This window comes from Triturus cristatus, chromosome 4_2 (assembly GCF_964204655.1).
Source record: "Triturus cristatus chromosome 4_2, aTriCri1.1, whole genome shotgun sequence".
Classification (NCBI taxonomy): domain Eukaryota; kingdom Metazoa; phylum Chordata; class Amphibia; order Caudata; family Salamandridae; genus Triturus; species Triturus cristatus.
The window spans coordinates 125,880,853-125,901,987 of NC_140586.1; the positions used below are offsets into that span (position 1 = coordinate 125,880,853).

The following is a 21,135-nucleotide window of genomic DNA, read 5'->3' on the forward strand; positions in this document are numbered from 1 at the left end:
CCTCTGCATACCTATTTGGGGTCAGTGCACTCTGCACAGTGTACTTCGTTTTAGTACACTATATAGTGAGCCAGCTTCCTACACCTTGCATGTTAAATATAAGGAACATGCCCTTTTTAGTGAGCACCCTACCTGGCGGGCTACCAAGGCCTTCCCTATAAGTGGCTAATAATAAAAAGGAAAGTCTCCACCTGGGAAAGCGTTTTACGATGTAGAGTCATCAGGAAAAAGACAATCTGACCAAGTTGCAGTCGTAAGCCTCAAGTCACATTTTCAGCATATCACAGCAGTGGTGACACAATCAAGTGCTGCAGTCCACGGTTTACATTCAACTTACTAGTCCTGGGTATTATACTAGGGACTTTAGTGCACTTGGCCCTTACACTTGGCTAATGCCATATTGGCTCATTTAACTTGAGTTGTAAACCCAGCTTCAGTCCCAAAATGGGGCGGGGGTGTAAACAAAGGGGCCATTTCCTAGAGTAAAGGATGGTGTATTGCTTTTACACGTGCTGGGATCATTCTCCTTCCATCCACATATATGGACAGACTGGACCAAAAGTATACCATGAAATTTGTGCCACTTAAGTACAGATATAGGACAAAACGGGTCACTCGAGCATTGCAAGCATATGCATGGCGAAACTAACTCACTTGGGTGATCACTTTCTACCCAATCTGCTGCAAAGCATGATGGAAAGTGTAGTGGAAGACATCACAATGAAAAACAAAAGTGACTGTAAACCCTAGGGTATAGAATGAAATGTACAACTTGTAGACGATCTTTGCCCAATGCAAGACCATGAACTGTGCAGGTACCAGCCAACCCCATCAGCTACTCTGCTGTAGCCTAGATTTGCACCAATGATCTCTTAACACAATGCCTAAGAATTAAACTACTACTATACCCCATGTGCTACTGAGAAAAGCAACGATCTGATCCTGGCTTACCCAGTGTATAAGTTACTGATGCAGGAGCTGGCATTTTAGGGTGACCAGAGAAACATACAACAATTCAGCACTGCCTGTTAGATTGGTCATAACGTAACTAAAGATAATTGTGGCGAAACCCTTGCATTGATACAGATGGAGAGAGCACAAGCTTTCTTACAGCTCTATGTAACTCAAAGTATTTTGTAAACTGAACTCTACCTCAAGGAAGTAAAAACGGTCTGATCCGCCAGCAGAATACTCCTGAATGGATTCAGTCAAATCTTCACCGTATTCCACAATACAACGGCCTTGGACATCTTTCAAGTCAATCACGACCTCCTCATCACTCCAGTAGAGAAGGTTAATATCAGCGTGGTAACTAGCCTTCATGAACTTGTGGGTATTCTCAGGTCTAGAGCAAAAAGGGTTTGAAAGAATACTATTCAAGACTAAATTAAGCTATCTAGGATTTCATGCAGTGTAGCATAGAGCAAATTGACATCAGCTGTACCCAAAAATATATAGCTAGTACAATCATACTTTGTAGATCATTCAAAACCCCCTACCTCCCTCCCATGCACAGTACTGTGTAACACCAAGCACTGACGTTCTAGCAGTAGATTTGTAGAGGCATATGGAACACAAAGGTTTCCTTTTTATAAGCTACATCTATTTTAGTGCAGTCAACACGATTCATTAAAACACAAGCATCACTGGCAGAGTGGTGACATTTGCTTGTGCCAAATTCTTAATCTAGCGGAGTGCAATTTAATACAGGATTCTCAGCCATTCTAAAAAGGCAGCAGTTGACACTCTCGTAGAGACATTGCCCCAAAAGGATTCAGAAGTCAACCTCACCTGTAGAATTTGATAATACGCAGCTTGATATCAGACTCGTTGGGCTTGCCATTGCTGCGTTTGTTGCAGTAGATCTCTTTAATCCGCCCAATCCGGTAAGGTTCTGGGGCTTCCAGATTACTGCCTTTTATATAGTCTGAGGTTTTTCGGTAATACTCTGGATACAAGTCTTCATCCACATCATCCTTCCTTGGAGGGCGCCTTGTCGGGCTGCCTACCTTGACACTGATAAGAGTTGATAAATATAAGACTCACAAGTCAGGTGCCCAAGAATCCTGCTCAGACAAGCCCAGAACCACACGGGCAGGAACAGAGTGCAAGTATTCACAGTAACATTGTTGAGGCACTCAATTAGATTACTTTTAGGAAAGCTATTCAAATTTTAGCCAGCTTGTCAGAGTATGAAGTTTGAGTTTATGGACTTAAACCATCTTAAGATGTTCAACCCTCAAATTCTAGTAAGCAGTGCATTAATGTTGCTCATGTTTAAGTCAGTAGAAACAGTCTATAGTATAGTTTAATTACTGGAATAAAGCCACATAGCAGCAGGAGTAGAAATATTTAGCTGTGTTAAGCAATGCTAGGCCCACCATCAAATGGCGTGCATACCTTGGGAACTTAATTCTCTACTAAACTACTCAAAAATGGGCTTCAGCAGAGGAGTCACGATTGCCATTGAAGAAATGTACTCACAATGAGTCTGAAGGGAATCAATTTCAATAGTCTTGTAATTTTGAAGAACTGGTATGCAGCCCTTCTGGACCTTCACTGACACTTCAAAACTAGTACAGACAAAATATTTTAAAATTAAACACGCATGCGTGCAACTTAGACCAATATAGGGATAGTGGCTACGCGTCCCAAACTGAAGAAATGGGTAATTTTAAAAGGGGTCAGTTACGCGCCATTGACTGTTCTGAAGAATGAAATGCAGCACTCTAGAATTTTATAAGCTCAGTGGATATAAGCAAGTCTTGGAGCGTGTAACCATTATATTATTCGGAGTGTATTGCATTATAATAGGGTGTACCTTATCCAGTTGGGAGTGCAATCGTCCCCCCCCCCCCCCCCCCCCCAATCATTGTTACAACTGATGTCCAGTAACCTCAGACTTCTCTGGAACCACCACCACAAAAGTATCAACCCAGATCACCTGTAGAAACCCAGTGGTGGTCATGGCATTAGCCACCACCAACCAGCAAATCCGTTGCATCAAAAGCAGCCATCATAGCATAAATTGTAGCAACTTGTACACCACTTAAGAGTGCCATAGTACTGCCCATACTGACCTGAAAGAGAAAGCATCTGGCAGCAGTAATACTCCATCTCCTGCCTTGTATTGCACTCCATTTTTGGATGCCAAGGCATAAAAAACTTTACCATCCATCTCTTCTTGAGAATCTGACACTCTTGGCATTTCTTTAAGCCGGATTTCATCTAAACGAGTACAGCTAGCACAGAACCTAAGGGGGGGGAAAAAAAAAGACTTACTTGCATAGCGGACATTAAATTAGTTGCGATGAGAATGAAACCTCCCCTCATGATATCCACATGAGTTACTTACTCGAAACATTCATAAATGACACTTATTCCTATTTAAGGACAACCAACCAGGTACGCTTCAGACAAACATCTACTACTAGCCAGTACAAATAACTCGTTTTGGGCTGCTTTTACTGTAATGTGAAAGCAAGCCAACAAATTTTGTGAGCAGGTCTAGACTACAAGCCTCCCTCTACCCTGGATTGAAGTCAAAGGTTGGACAAAGACCTAGTGTCTGGGCTCAAGTGTAGTGCTCTTGAACACCCAAATCTCATTTGGTAGCTTTTGTTGTCTGCAAGTCCTCAAGTAAGACTCATAAAACAGCAGAATTGTGCATCCCACTGCCTTTATTAAAATGTTTTTAGCACAGACTTAGGCTGAAAGGTCTAGGGTGGTGTCTAATAGCCATCCCTCTTTCATGAGGGAAATTCACTACAGTGGCCCCAATGCAAGACAGGAAAATGGCTCCCAAGGCCCATAGTTCAAAAGGATTCAAACTGGGATGAACCCCAGTGCTACTATTGGTACACCATTCTTCCTATGCCCATCAGGAGGTGAGCGCAAGAGGTAACTTGAGATGCTAGTCCGGGATCATGCCTTTACCTATATCCCTACTGGAGATTGGTAGGCAAGCAGCAGCAATGCCTACTAGTTTTCCCACCCCAGGTGACATTTCATTAATCAGGCCCTCCAGAATTTCGCAATAAATTGTGAAATCTGCACTTTTTTTAAGAAGGCTGCGCTTTTTACTATTTTTCACAGTGACTCCAGGTTGGTTCTCCCGGTCCCGACCTTCAATGCATCGGGGGCATTTTTTATTGTTTCGGGCTGCCGCATGCTCAGTGTGCGGCAGGCCGAGAGGCATTGTTTGGGCCCGCCGCACACTGGGCAGGCGGTGTCCTAGGGTGCTTTAAAAAAAAAAAAAAGGGCCTGCCAGAAGCATTTTTTTTTAATGTTTTGGGACCACCGCATGACCAGTATGGGCAGGCTCAGGGGGCATGTTTTTTTTTGGTTTGGGCTAGGCGCACATGGCAGGCCCAAGGTGCCATTTTTTAAACTAATGTCTTGGGCCCGCCGCATGTCCAATGTGCAGCAGGTTGAGGGGCATTATTTTTCTTTTTGTATTTGGGCCAGTTGCACAAGGGGCATGCAGCGGGCCCAGGGTGCAGGAACGTTTTAAGGCATGGGCAAAGTGGGCTCTGGCCCAGGGCCACAGCCTTTCAGGGAGCCCTCCTGATAAACCAAGCTCTATTCTGCTGAGTCTTGCCCTGTTGACCAGGAATAATTCTTAAACAGATGGTTTCAAATAGTTTTCCTTCCATGTATTTTAATGTGGGTGATGTAGGCGTGTATTAGACATTTTGCAAACAAATGTGTTTGTTTCATTCAACAATTAAAAAGTTTTAGATGGCAATAGGACCCCACATGAGAAATGGGAGGGTGTCAGATTTGCACTAACAGTGACGATGCTTTTACAATATTGAAAACATGTCATTATCCCCGAATATTAGATGTAAATACTGTTAGCATTTGAACTAGAGTATATATACAAGGTTAGAGACCTCTCCAAAGTGAGCAGGTGTGAAAGCTGAATTTGAATCAAATTCAAAGCTCTTAGGAATGGGGTCCCCATAATCCTTAAGACGTCCCTGACTGGGTGCCCTTTTTTTGTATTTGGCCCGCCACACATGGGGCTCACAGCACAGTGCTCAAGCTCAAAGTAACGTGAATATAAATACTGCATGATACACAGTAGCTAGACCTGGCAGCATAAATACATTACAGTGCTTTGGTATAAATTCTCATGTTGTAAAGTACATTATAAATAAGATCTCAGCTTTTGGTGTTGAACACAAATTGCGGAATAAAGTGCAGCAAAATTCCCATATTTGTGCCGCTAAATAGGCTAATCCATGCTGCAATAGCCTGGGGGTCTGATTAAGACTTGCAGCTGTAGTAGAACTACCAACCAGAACGTAATTTAAATCGGAGAGTCAGAGCGTAAAGTTAGAGGATAGTCAAATAAATTCTTAAAAGCCCTACCATCTTCACCTTTAGGTTAGGTTGGCTAGGCAACAGAGAGTGGGGGAAGGGGACAGGGGGAAGGAGACGGGGGGGTGGGACATACCATGTCACACAACTTTCCCTAAATTCTCAAAGAGTTCAGCTCTAGCAGTTGAAGATTTAAAGAGCGTGAAGTAAAGAACAAGTTACTTTCGATAACTATGTATTTGGTAGACACATGTTAGTTGTAGTTTCCTTAGAATTTCCACCAGGTGTCAGTCTGGAACTGGAGATTTCTTCAGAGTACCCCTGAACATAGTTAAGTGGCATCGGTCAGCTCCACATCTGTTGGCACCAGGAGAAGTCGCGGGACCTACAAGACGCCACACATGTGCGCTGACCAGTTCTTAACCCTTTCTCCACACCAGAAGTGCAGAGCCATGAGACACTGACCACTGGTGCATCAAATAGGGCCATTTCGGGGAGTCCCTTTCATCCCTAGAAATCAGTTCTCGGAGCAGGGAGGATGGGTGGGGCGTTAAGGCATCTACAACTAACATGTATCAGATAAAGCGTTACCAAAGGTAAGTAACTTGTTCATCTGATAGAGACTTAGTTGTCGATTCCTTACATTAGCATATATACCCCAACAAGACCATCCCTGAAGGAGGTTCTGAGAACAAAGACCAAACTGGAAAATCCTAAAAGACCAAACAGGCAAATTATACATACTTCTGGACTTGGCTATCTAGGTGGTAGTGTCTGGTAAATGAGCGAAGGGATGCCCACCTAGGGTTGCTGCCTGACAGATGTAAAGGACTGAACTCCACATGCTAACGACGTGGTGGCTGCCATTGCTCTGGTGGAATAAGCACACAACTCCACAGGAGGGTTCTTTTTCAACATGGCATATTTTGATGCAAAGGACCATCCAAAGGGAGATGGTCCATTTTTTAACAGCCTGAACTTTCTTGGCACCCACATACCCAATGAACAGTTGATCATCCACCCGGAAAGTCTGTGCGATCAAGATAAAAAGACAATGCACGTTTTGGGTTCAGACAGTGAAGCCTCCTCCTTGGAGGGATGCAGGGGTGGATTAAAGGTGGCCAGAGTGATAGATTGTCCCACATGAAAAGGTGCGACGGCCTTAGGAAGGAATGAATGCTTGGTCTTAAGTACCACTTTATCCGGATAGACCGATAGAAAAGGGGGCTTAGAAGATCTATCCTGCAGCTCGCTCACTCTGCGAACAGAGGTGATGGCAACAAGGACAGCTTTGAGAGTCAGCAACTTGAGGTGACAGTTATGAAGAGGCTTGAAGGGAGCGCACACAAGGTGAGAACCAGATTTTAAGTACCATTGGGGCATTACAAAAGGAGATGGAGGGAACAGATTAGTAAGGCCCATAAAGAATCTGTCAATAGGAAATTTGAATAACGAAGGCTGATCTGGCAGCCGGCAAAAAAGCAGAGATGGCTGCAAGATACCCTTTAAGAGTACTCAAGGCAGATCCCTGCTGGGCCAAAGAAAGCCTATACAAGAGAACCTCTGAAAGGGGAGCAGAAAGGGAATCGGCCTTTGCTGTGAGCAATGCCACAAATTTGTTCAATCTACAGTAGTATACAGTTTTAGTGGAGGGACGCCTGGCTGCCAATACATTACAGACTTTGGGAAGAAGGTCGAAAGGTGTCAACTGTCGACGCTCAATCTCATAGCAAGGAGGTTAGGACTGGACAGGTTACGGTGAGGAACCCTCCCCTGCTGCAGTGACAGAAGATCCTCCCGAAGGGGCAGTCTGATAGATGGCCATGCTCCGGTCAGGGTACCAGACTCTTTGTGCCCAGACTGGAGTCATAAGGACTTTATCCCGGTTGCGCTTGATCTTCTGGAGCACTCGACAGAAGTGGGCATATGAGGAAAGGCATACAAAAGGCCGAATTGCCACTGGAGAAACAGCACAGCCTTGGAAACTTCAAGGTGCAAAACTACTGACCTTGTGCGTTCTCTTCAGAGAAGAGCAGGTCTAACCATCGCTCTCCCACCGCTGAAAGACCTTGCGCCACCGATTGAGATGCCCTTCGTGATTGACTAGGCACCCATGGCAGAGTTCATTCGCCCTGGCTTTCAGCTAGCCTTCCAGGTGTTGAACCACCAGTGTTCGGTCTTGACGTTCTAACCATGTTCAGAGGCGGAGAGCCTCTTGACAAAGGGACCACGACCCCACCCCGCCCAGTTTGTTGCAGTACCACATGGCGAAGGTGTCAGTAAATAGCTGTACCATTATCCCCCGATGGAGGGAAAGAATGCGTTCAGTGCCTGTTTGATCATCCGGAGCTCCAAAAGGTAAATATGGAGGCCATACTCTGCTGAGACCAGAAGTCGGATCTGACTCCCAGGTGGCCGCCCCATCCCAGAAGTGATGCATCCATCACCACTGTTCGATCTGGTTGAGGAAGGGAGAGGGATCTGCCTCCCACCCAATCTTTGCTTGTTAGCCACCATTACAGTTTGTGTGCAGTTCCCTCCGAAATCTGGATGTAGTGTTCCAGATTTCCCCTGATGCTGCGCTCACTGGAACTTCAAGTCCGACTGTAGAGCCCGCATATGCCATCTGGCATGATCCACCAGCAGGACGCAGGAGGCATGAGGTCCAGCAGCCTCAGTCACTCACCGAAATTCGGGATAGAAGCTGAATCAGTATAGCTCGAATATCCTGGACTGATGGGGGGGGGTAAGCCTGAAATTGCACTGTGTTCAAGACTGCCCAGATGCAAGGGGAAGTCTGAGAGGGAGTCAGGAGGGACTTTGGAATGTTGATAGTGAACCCCAGGGAATGCAGGCGGTATGCCATAGTCTGTAGGTGGGAAACGACAAGCTGGAGGAAGACAACATCTTCCCAATATGGTCCAGCTTCTTGGATGGAGTCCAGAGACAGTGCACCCTTGCTCCATAGACCCTCAGGCACTGAGCCAGATCTCCCGGGATCGGCATCTCTCCACCTCCCTTTGGGTTCCCATTGACTTGTCACTTGCAGCATTTTTCAATTTACAAGTTTCTCCATAGACTTCAGCGGTAGCATTCGTGGATACCCTTTCCACCAGCACCACTGCACCGGGACACCCCAGGGCAGGTAACCCAAAACTGCTGGTGGTTCTAAAGACCTTGGACCCTACTTACCTTCACCCCTGAAGAACAGTCCTGTAAGTAGTTTGTAAGTGACCCTATGCAGTGTATGTTTTTTCCACAGGATAACATTACCACGCTTGAGATTCATGCCTCAAATCCGACAGCTGTATTTTCGAAGTGTTTGAAAATCACCAACTCTAGATAAGTACTTACTTAATCTAGTAGATCTTGGTGTCCAACTAGAAAAATGTTATTTTTCTAAATTGGTGTCGGATTTCCGTAGATTGTCATTTAGGGATTCTGTGCGTACCTAATACTCACATCTGATAAGCCTACGGCTGCTCAACACCACTATCACAAATACAGCACCTTGGTTTGCTAGAACTAGCCCCTGTCCACTAGTAAGGACTCCCTGCATAGTGAACTTGATTTGGTACTGTAGGAATGTGGCCCTTTGTCATTCCCTACTTTTTGCCTTGCAAACGATGCAATTGCGACAGGAAGTGCACTGGGTTCCTGCTAGCCAGGTCTCCATAGCCAGATAATTCCCAAAACTGTACAATTGTTTGTCCCCCAATTGGAAAATCCTTTAGCACCCTCTGTAAGGGTCTAGTAAACAGTACCCCTGATACCTAGGGCCTGAGGTACTAAAGAAGGCCTCTAAGGGTTGCAGCGCAAATTGTGTGACCCAAAGGGACCCCCTCACCAGGCACATCCAAAGCTGTGCATCTTGGAGCAGACCAAAGTGTAAACAAGTCAGGTCACATCCCTGTGTGCCATATCCCCCCCAACACTGCAGGTAATATTTGTAAGTCACCCAGGCCTTACAGCCCCAAGGGAGGGTGATCAATATTACATGCAACGGCATACTTGCATGAGCAGAGATGCCCAGTGCTGGACAGTCCTATTACTGCCAGTACAAGTGACTAGGGAAGCCATTTTTAAACATTTGCTGAACAGTGGTGAAAGCAAGTTCCCCAGCTACATTATGGCTTCACTGAAGATAGGAATGTTTGGCATCAAACACCTTGTATTGATAAATCCCCACAGATTTCAGTGTTGGATTAACCAATACATGCACCCAAAGGCAACTCCTGAAAACCTACCAACCTCTGGCGTTCTCCCGGACTGGTTTCCGCCAGCCTGCCACCTAAGACTGTTTTGACCTAGGGTGAGAGCCCTGGATCCCTGTGCGCCTCACGAGGCACAGAACAAAAGCCCGTCACACCCCACTCCCGCAGGATAACCTGCTGATTAGCCTTCTTAGGCCGGCAAGCTTCAAAGAGCTGCTGCCTTTGAAATGTGAATCTGGCTTTCCTCGCAGTAAAAGACTGATCCCCTTTGGCACCTCGACAGGTGGGAAAATCAGCTAGTGAGATAGGCATGCCACCCCCAGGTTAATACCACCGCTAAGGTAGCAAAACTGAGGTGGACACAACCTTTCAGAAATCGCCATCTTTGTGATGGTATACTTAGGAATTCTAAGACAAGGTTATACTCAAGTTTCCACAGGAGGTGGTCATGTAGGTGGGGGGGGGGGGTGTAGTGACCCCCTAGGGGTCACTAGCCCACTGGCTTCTACCCCACGCTCCCCTAATGCCTCCAAATTCAGTATTTATGGGAACCACTGTCACCAGAGAAATAGATCCGGTCGACCTGAAGAACAAAGAATGAGTCGCACCCTGCAAGAGCTGAAGACACAGCAACTGACCTGGCACCAACCCTGCCAGCTGACTGACAATTGTGCCAAAAGCAGGCTTGTCCTACCACTACAGTTTCCAAAATCTGGGAGTTCTGCCAGCAATTCACCCATGAACCAAGATCAAGAGAAGTACAGGGATCGAAAAATCCACTTTACGTCTTTAATCAGGATGAACTATTTTTTTTTAGAGCCTACTAACTCGTTTTGGCAAGCTGACAACAGGTATTCTGCTTGCTCACAAACTGTGAATGAGCAATAAAGTGAGAGAAAGTGGCTCTGTATATACTGTTCCCAAATAGGTAGTGTGTACAGAGTCCACAGTCCGAGGTTTGGCAGAGGCTAAAGTTAGATATAACCTTACTCTAAAGTGGTAGCTTGGTCGAGCAGTAAGGCAGTATCAGAGGACAGGGTAAAGCATTTGTTGTACACACTCAGTCAGCAAATGGTCACACACAAGAACCGAACTCTAGGCCAATGGTTTATATAAAAAATAAATGTTGGTTTTATTTTAGAACCAACAATAGGTATTAAAATATACTCTCATGATGAGAGGCTTTAGTTGAATACTTTTGCAATATGCAATTGACATAGATAGTTACAGGTTGTTGCAATAGGCAACACAATTTCAAACAATACATTGAGCTCAAAGGAAGTTTTAAGTTATTTGCAATAGATTACTTTCAGGATTACTTTTCTAACTCCAGGACTGGATCCTAGATTCAGTCCTGGGACAGTTCTTGGAAACAAGTGAGTAAAGTCGACTTAGTTACCGTTGTGATTTAGGCAATATTTTGCCATTTTAAAATTGGACAGAAGAAATTTCATAGAAAAACAGTCAATGATTCCCTATGGGAGAAAAGTTACAGGTAAGGTATGTTCGTTACTTTTGTAATCCAGTTCTGGGCTCCTAGGCTCAGTACTGGGACCTCATTCCAAAACAGGTAAGCAATTAAGTTTTCAGAGTTGGCACGATTTTTAAGAATATTTGTAGTTTGCAAAAATCGACACTTAGAAGAAATTTCACAGAAAAACAGTCAATGATTTCATATGGATGAAAATTGGGTTAATGGCAAGTACAGTTGTGACTACTTTTCAGTGTCAGTGCTGGGCACCAAGATCCAGCACTGGGATCTCTAATAGCAGGTGAGTATTTGTTACTCGGTTGATTTTAGGTGAATAAAGTTTTAGAAACTCCACACTTAGAAGAAATTTCAGAAGAAACCAGTCAATGTTACCCTATGGAGGAAAATTGGGTTATCGGCTTTTGGGTAAGTACTCGACTGGCAGAGTTAAGTTTCTGGGCACAGACTCAGGGGTCTCCCAGGGTCAGGTAAGTAGTTACACCCTCAGCGGCACAGGGGCAGCCGGGAGCAGTGTGAGTTCGGCTCAATGTTATCCTATGGGAGGGAGGGGGGGCCTTGGTTGGTGGCTGCTGACTAGCAGGCCACGCGGCTGTAGGAGCCGGGCTCCTGGTCAGTTGCTCAGGGCAAATGGGGGGGGAAGTAGATCTGAGTAGAGGTTACACTGCCAGGGTCCCTCGGGCGGCTGCGTGCAAAGTGCTTTAGAGTCTTCGGGCGCTCAATGGTTTTCAATGGGAAAGCTCCTGGATGAACAAAGGCTGCAAGCTCGGGGACGAAGATTCTTCAGGTGCCACCACCACTTCGAGAGGTAAGTTGGGTAGTTGGAGGTTAGGTAGGTACCCAGGAGTTGGGCACATGTGCCGCAGGGCGCCGGGGTGCCTTTTGGTGTCGGGAAATCTTACCCTCTGCTGATCGCAGTTGGGGAGTACCTGGTTCTGAGTCTACAGGCGTCGGGAGCGACGAGGTGAGTCCTTGGGTGCAGGATTCGGGGGTCACAGTCGCCAGGGGGACGTCCTCGGGGTCTGTGCACAGGTCAGGCTTGGCGGGTGCAGAGTTCGCAGTTCCGGGCTGATGCCAGGGGTTAGAAGCTGGTTTTGAGCAGAGCCACTGCTCATGGGAGTTCCAGGTGCTCAGAGTCCAAAGGTAGCCGGGTCCTCCGGGGTTTGTGAGGTTGCTGGCCACAAGAGGTGCCGGGATGGAGCAGGTTCGAGGGTCAACAGGCCAGTAGGGCTGGGGCCAAAGCAGTTGGTGTCTTCCTCTTTTTAGCAGCTGCACAGCAGTTCTTTCTTTCTTCTTGCTCTTTGTTTTTCGGAATCTGGAATCCAAGGAAGGAAGGTTCAGGGTGTCCCTAAATACTAGATTTAGGGGCGTTACAGGTAGGTAAAGGGCAGGGACCAATGGGTCCCTGCCCTGGGGTGGGTACACCCCCTATCCTGCCACTCCTGTGGGAGGGGGGCAGTAGCCTAGTCCTGATTGGGCAGGGCCTCCCATCTTCAAGATGGCGAGTGCCCAGAGATGTGCTTCACCTCGCCTCCCCCACCTGAGGGGTGGGGTTGGCAGGCTGGCACATCCCCTGTCCTTATTTGGGGTTTCCGGCCAGTCTTCCCACCAGAGTGGGGGTTAGAACCGGTGGGGGCCAGTTTGCTGGCTACAGCAAGTGGCCTGGGGAAGCTCACAGGCAGCATGCCTTTGAAGCTTCCCCTTGTCCATCCTGGGGGAGGAGACCTAGCACCTCGCCCAGGATGTGCATTGTTGCTGGACCAGGAGAGCAGGGGCTCTCCTACCCAGGGGTCCAGCAACATGTATGCTGTGTGGCAGCCTCCCAGACCAGACGTAGATTGTAGGTTAGGTTTCAGGGGGCATCTAAGATGCCCTCTGGGGTGCTTGGTACATTAAATCCCACACTGGCATCAGTGCAGGTTTAATGTGCTGAGAAGTTTGATACCAAACATCAGTCTTCAGTGTGGCCATTATGGTGCTGTGGAGTAGTGTTTGACGAGCTCTCAGCACCATGTGCCCTTAAATGGCAGCACTGCACTTAGTGCCCAGGAATGGACCTGGGTACTGTAGGGGCACAGGGCTCATGCTCCTGTGCCCACACCACTAGCATAGGGCACCCAGCTAGAGGGGAGGCTGATGTATGCCAGGGCAGTGTAGGTGGTGGGCATGGCACACAGGGATGTGTGCCATGTCGACTTTGTTTTGTCTTGTACCCAGGCACTCAGCCTGCAAGGGCAGGGTGTGTGTTATGGTACAGGGCCTCTAAGTGTGGCACAATGTGTGCTGCAGCCCTTTGAGGCATTCCCTGGTCACGAGGCCCTGGGTACCTAGGGTACCATTTACCAGGGGCTGACATGTGGCCAGGGTTTGCCAATTTTGGGTTTGAGGTTTAGGGAAGGAACATAGGCCCTGGGCACCCGATTGGCAGTCCAGGGAACACTCAAAGTACATTCAGCAAAAAGTGGGGGCATAGCATGCAAGAAAGAAGGCACTCGCAAAGATCCCTTCAAATTCCATTTGGTCAAATTTGCTCGGCTTTCAGAGACAGAGGTCAAAAGGCAATTTTACTTTTCTGTTATTGAAGTCAGGATTTTGTAAAGTGAATTGTGTGACAATCACGCTGTGCAAAGCATGTGAAATGAAAGGCTGTAAGATTTCAGGCGTTTTTCCAACACTGAAATAGCTCATAAGTGAACTATTCAAACATTTCAAATATATTTTACTAGTTCTGAAGACACATTTCTGTAATTGTGGTAAAAAAAGATTTCTAGGATCACAATACTTTACTTGCCGGTCACGTGAAACAATTTCCAAACTGGTTTATGCGCTATATAGTTTGATCATTAAAACTACATGTTAGTGGTAAAGTTTTGTAGCACCTTTTCCATTGAAATGGTAATCTGTAAATGACTGTTCTACCACATCATGCTTTAGTAATAGTTATGAAAAGTGAGTTTTTAAACATGCACTGGGAAATTTCAGCCCCTGCTCAGATGACAATCCTATTAGTGAACTAAGACGTGGCAAGCTAGGGATCAAGTGTACCTTATATGTGGGCTTAATTCTTATACATGGAGCAAACGTTTAGTAAATACAAAGTTTTGTACAGCAGAAATAGTTAACTTGCAAGTTTGAAAGTGATCATGTGATAATGAAGAAAAAGGCATTTGTCTAGGACCAGTTCACAGGTCAAGTAACATTTTTATGATTGAGCCCATAAGTAGGTACTCCTGTGAGGACTTAGTGCTCGCAGAAACCAGACGCCTAAAGACACCACTGTACCAGTCGCTCTAAGCCCAAGTGGAACACTCAACGTGGTTTCCCAGTCCTCTAGGGACCGAATCACTCCCAGTGAACGGACGATGCCTGCAGTCTACACGCAGGCCCCCTCTACTGCGACTGTTCTAGTTTAAGAAAACCCAATGCCTAAAGACACCTCTACATCTGTCGCCCCAGGGCTGTGGAGAAGACCTAAGGTGTCCCTACATTCAAGAGCATTGTGAGGCCTGAGCCTCCCGTTAGTTCAGCCAGAGCAACGTGATATCAGACACATGTAAGATACAGTGGTTTCTGGTCAGACTTCTAGATACATTAGCATACCGAGTACCCAAGCAGCTTTACGTATTTAAATCAGATGGTCAGGATTGCTTTGCAGTCTGTTTAGATGTTTACGGCATATTTTAGACAAACAAAACTTGTAATCAGCAATAAGACAGACAATGTACTCCAAGTTTCTCAATAGTGCACTCATGTATCCTACGAGGTGGGGAGGATATCAAGGAGGGTACGTAAAGCCAACCTACATCATAGCCTCATGCGGTCAGAGTTCAGGCTGTTACCAATTAATACTGCAGCCAGGTATCTCCATGAGCAATTCAATTTGCTTGCCTTTCACCTAGTAAAGGGTCCAAATGCTGCTGTAAACTTACCAGTCCCTCTCCATTTTGCTTTAGTCAACTTTATGTACAATTGTATTTATTTTTATAAACCAGAAGCAAAATCGTGGAGCGTCATTGTATGTGGCATGATTATGCTGCATTATGACTTGTAGCACTAGGATCCTAGCTTAATACATGTCAGTAGATCTCCCACGAGCGGTGTATAAATAACTCCAAAGATTACTTGTGTATTTTCCTTCATCAGGATATAGGGAATTGAACCTACAACTCAGCTGTATTCATTTATGGAGCAAATACATTATGGACAGTTTATTATAATAAATTGAGGGGGGGGGGGGGGTCATCTAAAAAAGGTAGACATTTGTCTTCATTTGAATGGGAAAATTCTCTAGAACTTGATGCAAAGGCAGATTCTTGGTAAAGTATTCTGACCCCAAGCAGGTAATTTTATGGGGCAACGGTGTCCATAACGGATTGGATTCGAAGAAACCTCATTGTTCAGGCAGTTCTATTGGTCTGTAAACAATTCCATTTTTGCTTTCATTTAAATAATGTTACTTCTACATTAGGTTTTACACGTGGCTTATGGGAGAACAACCTACCCAACGGATTAACATCCAGAGGATCCTGGGGGGGGGGGGGGGGGGGGGGACCCATATCTAAAATGTAATCATGCTGCATTCAATGACATTGTATGCTGCCTGAGAGCACTCTGGTTTAAAAATACAGATTTGCTTTGTTCCTATTCAAATCAGTTTCCAGCACACTTCTGAACTTCAAGTGCTTCAGATTTGCTTTTCTAACTGCTGCCTACATAGTGCATTTACAGATTTTCACATTGTTATAAGTTGCAAAACACTGTCCAGCCTTTACTTTCACACTCCCAGTGCTCCACCTAGACTGTCACATAATCAACTTTAAATACTCCTCTCACTTCGCAGTCAAAAAGAAATGTAAACAATTCCCAATGTTAAAAATCAACAGCAATTTGTCAGAAGGCAGCCGGATCTTAGACCAGTCTTTGAAACCCACAAATGTGACAAGATAGACTTTATAGGCATCTTTATTTAGGACGGACTTGACTAACCCACTCAAAAAAAAAAAAGCTTGCGAGAGACCAGTGGGTTGCAACACATTTTGGAAAACTCCGGTGTACAGAATTTATTGACAAGCAAAGAAATTACAGGCAGTGGGTAATTAGGCAGCAATTTACCACAAGTCAAGATTCACCATGGCGAATTAGGACCGTAAATATTTTCCGATCAGGAAATCATACGCGATTGTTTAACCTCAGTCTTGTGGTGAATACCTTTAATGTGTGCCTGACTTTCTCCATTTGGAAGTCTCTGGTTTAGCATAGCACATCATGGGGGTGGCTATAGCTTCCAAGGCAGTGGAAGTTTATCGCATGCATGTAGAGTAAACTCAAATTCTAAAGGGAGCCTGGTCTTTCCTCCCCATTTCTGTGTCCAAGAGGCCTTTAATAAGGCGCTACATACTAGTCTTCATAGGCACAATCATTTGGTGGATGGTAGCGATGAGTTGAGACTTCAATTTTACAAAGCAGACGTTTCTAAACAGGGCCTGCCTTCAGACTTTCCCAGACTGTTGCTTCAGTAGAAAGCAAACATGTTTGAAAGCTAAGAGTAGGAATTTAAAGAGGCTAGGAATCTGCTATGGTGGAAGAGAATATAGGTAGCAATGCAAAACTAGTTAAGGAGGCTGGGGTAGTGGGTGCAGTAGAAGGCTCTTAGAATTTGGTTAAGTGGCCAATCACCACAGTATCATGGCCGCCAGAGATGGTGAATGCTCCAGATACTTGGTAGGAAGCAGTGATGCCAGTTAACTTCAAAAGTAGCTATGTTCTTTTTGCCATCCATTTCAATTCCAAAGCTTCTTGCCAAGAAAAAAAAAAAATTTAAAAAAAGTACTGCAAGTGCTCCAGAGGCAATGAACTATGAAGTTAGCTGTTGCCTGTTGTGCATTACTGCAGAATAAAGTATAAACTCAAATAGAACGCAACTAACTTGGGAACATTTATAAGATACAAAATATGAACCAGGAGCACCAGCTTAACAGTTCGCAGGGATAGAGATATTAGGCTAAAAGCGAAAACATTAGTCTGATCCCAGGACATACTGCAGGAGCAATCCCTGTAACAGAAGGGATCTACTTGGTATGACTGTGCTCTGAGAACAGATTGCAGTCACCAACAGTGAAGAGTCAGTGGATTAAGTGGGCTGATCCACTGTTTTTTCTGCCATTCAGTAGGAGGCAAACACCAATGATTAAGAGCAGTGGTAGGAAGCTTCTTTGAAAGCCCCAATGAGTAAATTCTAGGTTTGGTAAAAACAGCTATTGGCTAATGTCAGATCTAACAAGCATTTACAATGCAATGGTCTCGGCATTGGTAAAGTTAGAGCTATTGGCATTGCTCATGACATTATTTGTTTGTTTGTGTTTTTAAAACATTTAAAGAAACTGCATTGTCATGAGCAATGCCAATAGCTCTAACTTTACCAATGCCGAGACCATTGCATTGTAAATGCTTGTTTACATTTATATGCATGTAGCATTATTTTTTTAATTTGCTAATTTATAGCAAAAAGTGGGGGGAAAAAATCTAATAGAGGTACTTTTGCAACACTTCCATATCAGACCACCATATTCCATTTAGTTCATTGGTACATTTTGTTTGCCTCAATCCATTTTGAGTAAGATAACTCTTCATCAGGAGTCTCTCAGTGAGTTGCTATGATCTTATATATACACATGTCTAGGGTTGTTCGACGGTACAACGCATGCAATTACTTTGCATGCCTTTGACACGCATTTTTTTGAGCGCATGTTTTTACCGCGAATATGTATTTAAAACGCATGCCAATACCACACATTGTTTTTAGATTTAAAAACGATGTATTTGTGGGGGGGGGGGGGGGGGGGGGGGGGGGGGGGGGGGGGAGACCCCCCACTCTTCCAACTTACCTTAAATGCGTGGTATTGGCATGCTTTTTAAAAACATATTTGCGGTAAAAACATGTGCGCAAACAAAATGCATGGTAAAGGCACAACGAGGTGAAAACATCGTAGTGAAGGCTGTTTCCCCAGGTCTAGAGGCCAGTGGTAAACAGGCTTAAGGCATACAAACTGTACCAATCGTCTAAGCAGAATATGATAGTCTTAAATAGAACTGTTGAAATTTTCTGAACAAGGAACTCTTTTAGATAAGAATTTCTACACACTGTGAAAGTTGGCATTTTTTGGTACAAATTTACAGATAAGAAAATGCTTAACGCTCACAGTTCCGCACAGGGTAACACCACGTGCAAGATCGCACTGTACATGGAATGGCTTTTGGCTTTCCCGGCACTGCTCGTGTTCCAAAACAGAGCTCAACTAAGCGGGGGTCATTGAGTGGGGAGAGAATCCTTGCTTCCCAAGTATACCAACGCTTGCACGAGTTTACCTCACAATTGGTGTTTAAATATGGCAGATGCCTGCCTCGGAAGATACGGGCCATGGCTGGCTGCTTTTTTCCTGCGTGCGAGTCTGAAACGTTTGATTCTGTTGAATACATCTTCCAGCAAATCAACCAACTGAGGGAATTTGAAACAAAAAAGTACTTTTACTGCAGATTTCCGCCGGTTTGTTGAGAAAAGGGAATTTAGCGTAATCACTCCCTTGGAACTGTCTAACAAAAGCAGCTTTACTCGAGGTTTAATCAGGGCTGAAAGAAACAGGTCGTATTTTTCTTGAGTAATGGCGGGCTGCTATTGTCTGGAAACTCGTAGGAGCGCCCTTCGCTCGGGTAAAAAGCGCACTGGGGATATTGTGATGAAAACGCAGAGACGACGCAGAAAGCCAAATCCGGCTTATCTGCAAAGCGGGCCCAACCGTCAGTGCTCATTCGAAGGTGTGGATTGAAGCGTCTGCGCAGGCTAGAACGTGAGGGCGGCACCGAAGATTACAGAAGCTGCGCTGCGCTGCGTAACGATTGGAAAATGGTGTACGCAGAACAGCCGTTTGCTAAAACTTGGAATAACCGTCCCGTTGCCAGTGGCTAATGTAACAAGACCACCCTTGGAGAGGTGAGGAGACCAGAGCAGCAACCGAACGAAGGGGGAGCGGACGAGCACACGACTGCCTTTCTCCGAGGCAGAGCAGAAATGCCTCGGAGAAAGGCACCGTCCTTTTCGGATTCGGGGGAGTGTTTTGCTGTGGTCTCCTCCCTGAGACTTTTCGCAAAAAACACGCCCCCGATCCGAAAAGGACGGGGCATGATTGGAGTGACGGGACCTCTTCTCCAATGGCTGGCCAGCATTTACTAGGCCAGCCAATGGAGAACAGGGGAGAAGAGGGGCGGGTTCAAGCCCCTCTTCTCCCAAGTCATTATCTCTCGCGAGCGAGACTGCGCAAGCGCAGCCATCGCTAGCCGAGACCTAAAAATGAACACTGTTTAGTAAAGAATACTCACTTGTGTTTGTTCTCTTCAGTTGGTTTAGTTTCTGGAGGAGTTTCAAACCTCGCATATTCCGGATCATACCATAGCTGATAGAAATAAGTTCTGCCATCATCGTCCACCATTTTAATTTCAGTGTCCATTCCTCCCTTAAAGAAAAGAGGGAGGAAAATCAGAAGCCTCGCCTGAAATTAGGTCTCCCCTACTTCCACCCTATCCCCAATGAAAACTGCTTGGAGACTTTGCAAGTAACCTTTCTGGGAATATACACATTCAACCTAGATTCACACCGTACCTCCATAAACCAGTTCTTAGAAGGAGCTTTGTAAATAACATTAACTTTGCCATGAATGTATGACAGCTGCATATCTTCACATTCGTCCACCAAGAAAAGTTCAAGTGGATCAGATGTTGCCCCAAGAACAGTGTCCATGCCAAGACAAAACCAGTGTGCATGAAACATCTGGACATTGTTCTCTTCCCATAAGGCAGCAATCCTAAACAAAAAAAATATAAAGTCAGCATCATGTCACACAAACTATCAAAAACAACCATTAAGTTCAGTAATGGCTCTTACAGCCTATAAATTAACTCTTCAACTTAAGATTCCACAGTATTTACAATTTGAATGTCTTTATGATCCATCCCACTAATGTCAGACCTCCGCTTAATTTGGGCAATTGCCCCTAAACTCTGCCAGGGAGAAACCATGATTGCAGTGGTAGACATTCAGACAGACAGGCTATTCATTCGCAAAAGAGTAATGGATGGCAGTTTGTTGTACAATTTAGAAGAGCATCTAAGGTACACGGCTACTAAATCCTAGTACTAATCCAATCTTGGGATAGCTACTTAAAATTCAGGCAGTGTTAATACTCATGAAATAGAACTATACGCGCTATTCAGGCGATACAGATTCCGTTAAAATATTTGCAGCTTTTGCTATGGAATTAGTGAGGACCAGCCATGCGCATTACATGCCACACCAAGTGAATTTGCTATTTATACTGCAGAGTATTTTTGTTGTGACGTGGTTACAGCTACTATACTCTTGCATTTGGTAATGCCACGGAAACAAATCGTTGAGATTAAATTTTATAATTAGGGGCACAATCTTACGTTTTTCATGAACTGGCTTTTTTCAGTGTTTCAGTGTTTGCAGAAATCCCAAAACAGTGGTAATCTGCATTTACACATTCAAACCACATTTGGTCCTGCCCTAGCAAAAGTATAAGGCATCTCAATGGGGTGCTGTTGGGACTGCTCTCTGCCGGGTCACCCACCAAAACCTTGCCGGTTCTTTTGCCGAATTTGGTTTTGTTGACCTTTGGACTGAGCATGTTACCACTGCTAACAAGTGCAAAATAAATAGTGCACTCCTTAAGACACTGTAAAACTGGCTTCATTTACATATGTCTCTAGTAAAGTGGTGTATCATTTGCAGGGACTTTAAATTAAATGCTATTAGTGGGCCTGCAGTCAAAATAAAGGGTAAACCCATATAAAGTCACTGGGACCTGGGTATAGAGCAGTATGAGAACAGTGGTCCCAGCATACAGAATCATTCAATACAAAACATTTAGAAAAACAATGTACCAAGAAACCTTTTTAAAGGGGTTCAAATGCCTATTTAATCACATTGAACACTAATAATTTGTTATTACTGAGCTCCATAGTACAGACAATATTTGAGTATTATAACCGTGCCCAGAAAAGAGGAGGAGGAGTCAGGAGGTGAGTGATAAAGTG

The 21,135-nt window shown here is 45.0% G+C and overlaps 1 protein-coding gene across 1 annotated transcript in view; it reads right to left on the reverse strand.

The window, feature by feature from the left end:
* DNMT1 (DNA methyltransferase 1) overlaps nt 1-21,135 on the reverse strand; it is a 110,516-nt gene that overhangs the window by 63,140 nt on the left and 26,241 nt on the right. The window contains exons 19-23 of the mRNA XM_085600772.1: nt 19,682-19,883; nt 19,402-19,535; nt 3,081-3,254; nt 1,792-2,016; nt 1,153-1,345 (exon numbers count right to left, since the gene is read on the reverse strand). Of these exons, the coding sequence (XP_085456898.1) occupies nt 1,153-1,345; nt 1,792-2,016; nt 3,081-3,254; nt 19,402-19,535; nt 19,682-19,883 (928 nt within the window). The remainder of the gene's footprint in view (nt 1-1,152; nt 1,346-1,791; nt 2,017-3,080; nt 3,255-19,401; nt 19,536-19,681; nt 19,884-21,135) is intronic.